This window comes from Anneissia japonica, unplaced genomic scaffold (genome assembly GCF_011630105.1).
Source record: "Anneissia japonica isolate Jap-2015-1 unplaced genomic scaffold, ASM1163010v1 scaffold2471_len1564793_cov202, whole genome shotgun sequence".
Classification (NCBI taxonomy): Eukaryota; Metazoa; Echinodermata; class Crinoidea; order Comatulida; family Comatulidae; genus Anneissia; species Anneissia japonica.
In genome coordinates this window covers 1449401-1453480 of record NW_022709610.1, presented here as the reverse complement: position 1 = coordinate 1453480, position 4080 = coordinate 1449401, and the positions used below count along the sequence as shown (strand labels likewise).

The following is a 4080-nucleotide window of genomic DNA, read 5'->3' as shown; positions in this document are numbered from 1 at the left end:
GATATGTATACTCGAGCGATCCTACTCCAGAGCTCCAATCATATATTTCATTGTAGTCGGTACACTCAAACTCAACCGGGGAATGGATTAGACTCGGGTTGCACTGCTGGCAGCTCAGCTCACCTTCTCCATTCTTCACCTCCCCACGGCTACTGCAATATGTAGTCAGATCATCATAGCTGCGACGCCATGCCACTTGCCAGAAAATCACCACCTTTTTTGTAAAAATATTTCAAGAACATAGTTATTTGTCGAAGGCTGGTAAAGTATGTAAGAGGAATATAATATAGGACTATTATAGTATAGGCCAACTGCACTTAATATTCTTTCTTTTATAAGAACACTTTTTATAAGAACACTGAGGCTGAAAGTGCTTAAAAATTAAGAACAAATTAGGAACTAATTGAGGCTGAGTTTAAATGTTAAATGATGTTTTTAAAAAGTAATAAAAAAACAACAACAAAACTCATCTGTACCTTATTTACAGTAGCTGTGACTGTGTACAATCTGTCTCTTATACACATCTAGATGTGTATAAGAGACAGACTGAATGCTTTGAATCGACTCTCTAATTCTACTGTGTCTTCAAAGATTACTATATCATAATTTGTTCATTTAAAAAGTAATTTAATGTTGGTATCTCTAGATTGTACCCAGATTCATCAGTAATGACACGTTGCAGTTGGATAAACTTTTATTTTATCACTTTCCATTTGGATCGCTCTCCTAAAAACCTACCTGGAATATTTATGGTGCTAGTACATCCGTCCTGTACCTTGATGACAGGTATCATTGATGTTACGGGCGATGAGTTTGGTCGCCCTATATCTGATCTCACAGACATGTCAACAGTGGATACCATTTTCCAATAAGTTGTTGGGCCATAATTTTGCAGTGGTACCCAATAGCTGAACTCGGCGCCCGGCGAATATCTATAAATGTAGCCATATTATTGGTTTCATTAGATGAATCTATGTCTGAAACTATTATATGTTATCGCGTCTGCAAAGTTTATTAATAAATTAAATTAATTGTTAAAGGTAAACAAATACTGTACTGGTTTATTTAAAAAGAATAACAATTACACAAACAATCTGGCTTCAGGTGGTTTGAATGCTCTGCTCCAGATCTCTGAAATAATCTTATAAATAATAATAATAATAATAATAATAATAATAATAATAATAATAATAATAATAATAATTGTTTGTTAATGTTTTGATCATGACCACTAATCCTATATACGCTGATCAATACTTTTTTTAAATTATAACTATTATATGTATAAGTAGGGATATTTTGAACAGTTGCTTTTAAATGCAATGATGATACCCAACGAATGTTTGTTACTTGTAATTTCGATCTCTTTTATGATAGTTTAAATGTTTTTAAAAGTAAAATTGTTAAGTCTATGTAAGTGTTCTTCCAACTTTTAACATTATTGTTTACACATATTTGATTACGTTTTTATTCAACCTGTTAGTGGCGGTTTTTATCGCTGTTGGTTTCGAACTGAATAAAATAAAAATAAAAATAATAAAATAAGAATAATGATCATAATGATAACTATATAATTCTAAATAATTTATTTATTACTGTTGTAAACAGTTTAATGGATATCGGGACAAAAATTAATAAACTATAGCAATATACTCACACAAGTGTGAACTTATCTATTGGATATGTATACTCGAGCGATCCTACTCCAGAGCTCCAATCATATATTTCATTGTAGTCGGTACACTCAAACTCAACCGGGGAATGGATTAGACTCGGGTTGCACTGCTGGCAGCTCAGCTCACCTTCTCCATTCTTCACGTCCCCACGGCTACCGCAATATGTAGTCAGATCATCATAGCTGCGACGCCATGCCACTTGCCAAAAAATCACCACCTTTTTTGTAAAAATATTCCAAGAACATAGTTTGTATTTGTCGAAGGCTGGTAAAGTATTCAACAGTGTTAACGGCTAACTCCCTTTAATATCATTATACGACAGTATTTCCTAGCCGTATTGCCAGATTTATCTGGCCGAACGCCCTCTTGAGGCGTAGCATTGTGTAATACAATGTTCCCGACGGTTATTTGGACCTGTTCAACCATAAAGCCTTTGTGGTCTAGTGGTTATGACGCTCGCCTTGTCAGCGAGAGGTCGCAGGTTCGAATCCCGTTGGAGTGGAATTTTATTACACTACACAATTTTATTATGACTTTTATAGGACTTTATTCGTTTAAAAGCTACAGGGTAGCCTACGATGTTCCATCATGTCCTTATTTAAACACTGTATATGTACCTTTGCTGGTAAAGTATGTAAGAGGAATATAATATAGGACTATAGTATAGGCCAACTGCACTTAATATGCTTTCTTTTATAAGAACACTTTTTATAAGAACACGGAGGCTGAAAGAATTAAGAACAAATTAGGAGCTAATTGAAGGTAAGGTTAAATGTCAAATGAGGTTTGAAAAAAAATCTTATCTGTATATTAGCTGTGACTTGTACAATAATTATACTGCTATAGGCCTACAATAATAATTTTGTATGTTTGAAAAGTGTGTGAAAATAGGAAAAAAATAAATAATAATTTTTTGTAGGGCCAATTGCTTGGCTTATAAGTGCATACCTTGTTGTTGTCTTCAGCAGGTCTCCAACCCAGTATTCCACCACGATAGTGAGTAGAATGCGTGCAGCAAAGTAGTGATGCAGTTATAAGTAAACAGTAGTACTTCAACATAATCTTAATTACAAAACAATTAAACAAAACATTTAGTAAAAGCTGTATTCTTTATTCACATGGATCTGATTCAATCATTATCGACAGCCGTGCACTTTGACTATCTCTATAAATGTCACGTACAACAGGGTGGAAGACTGTTCATTTCGTGACACAGTGTTGACTAGAACGGAATTGATTAGATTTGCACGGTTGTACACAAAATAATTTTACAGCAACAGTGTGGACACAGTGTTGGCAAGGTGTGAATGGTGCCAAGGATTGCATAGCGTCCTCTATTGACTATCATTATAAACATCATCACATACATAATATTAATAATAGGCCTAATTTTTAATGTAGTTGATATAACGCATTTTAAAAAAAATGAATTCTTTATTCAAGGGAAGCAAACCTAAAGGATTCGATATGATTTGTTTAAATGCTGAACGAACTATACATTTTAAATTGGACAATGCTTCCCTTAAGGTATTTTATTTAGTAAACTTAGGCAATACCGTAATTGTTACAATGCTAATGTTATAATACAAACTTCAGAACTGCCACAATTTTCCTATAGGCCTATTCAATTATGAGATCAATAAATCCAGTATTTTTTAAATGTAAAAAAATGATTGATAGTAATCTCATAATGCTTCATTTCACCCATAGCGAGTTACTCACCTATCACTGGATGGACGGTGCTTTATAAACCAAGTCTCTATAGTGGAGTTGATTTTAGTAGTGAGAAAAAAAAATCGTGCTGTCATATGAATTGAACTCAGGACCGTGGGATTAGAAGGCAAGCACCTTAACCACTAAGACAGCTCCACTCCCATCGGATTAGAAGTGAGATGTAACTGGTAAGTAATTTTTTGATAAACTGAATTATACATAACTCGGAAGTTTGCCCAACGAAGTTGAAAAATGTAATATATTTCACTATATCCGGTCCGCGTGCCTTTCTTCTTAGGCCTAATACGTTACCAATTGCATGAGACACAATTTCAAGCGTAGGTGTAATAAAATTAAACCTCAGAATAAGCTTATGATTAACATTGTGTTAGTAATATTAATAGTTGGAAATAGTAGACCTAAAGTAAAAAAATCTTTGGAGGATTCGCCAACTTTTTTTTTTTTTTTATTGATTTATTGTTTATGGACTATTATTATTATCATTATTGCTGTGGTCATCGTTTAATAAAGTGCATAATTTGTATGCATTAGATCAACGTTTAGACAAATTGTTGATGTTAAGTCTAAGGTGGTGCCCCCACCCATCTTTTTTTTAAATAGAAATTTTAAAGCTTGTATTCCAAACATACCTGTACGTCAACCTGAGAATCGTATCAGGCAATAGCGTTAT

The 4080-nt window shown here is 33.7% G+C and overlaps 1 protein-coding gene across 1 annotated transcript in view; it reads right to left on the bottom strand.

Annotated features, from left to right (window-relative positions):
• LOC117106809 overlaps positions 1-4080 on the bottom strand; it is a 24635-nt gene that overhangs the window by 19890 nt on the left and 665 nt on the right. The window contains exons 2-3 of the mRNA XM_033248270.1: positions 2625-2738; positions 6-214 (exon numbers count right to left, since the gene is read on the bottom strand). Coding sequence (XP_033104161.1) covers positions 6-214; positions 2625-2735 — 320 coding nt within the window. The 5' untranslated portion in view covers positions 2736-2738. The remainder of the gene's footprint in view (positions 1-5; positions 215-2624; positions 2739-4080) is intronic.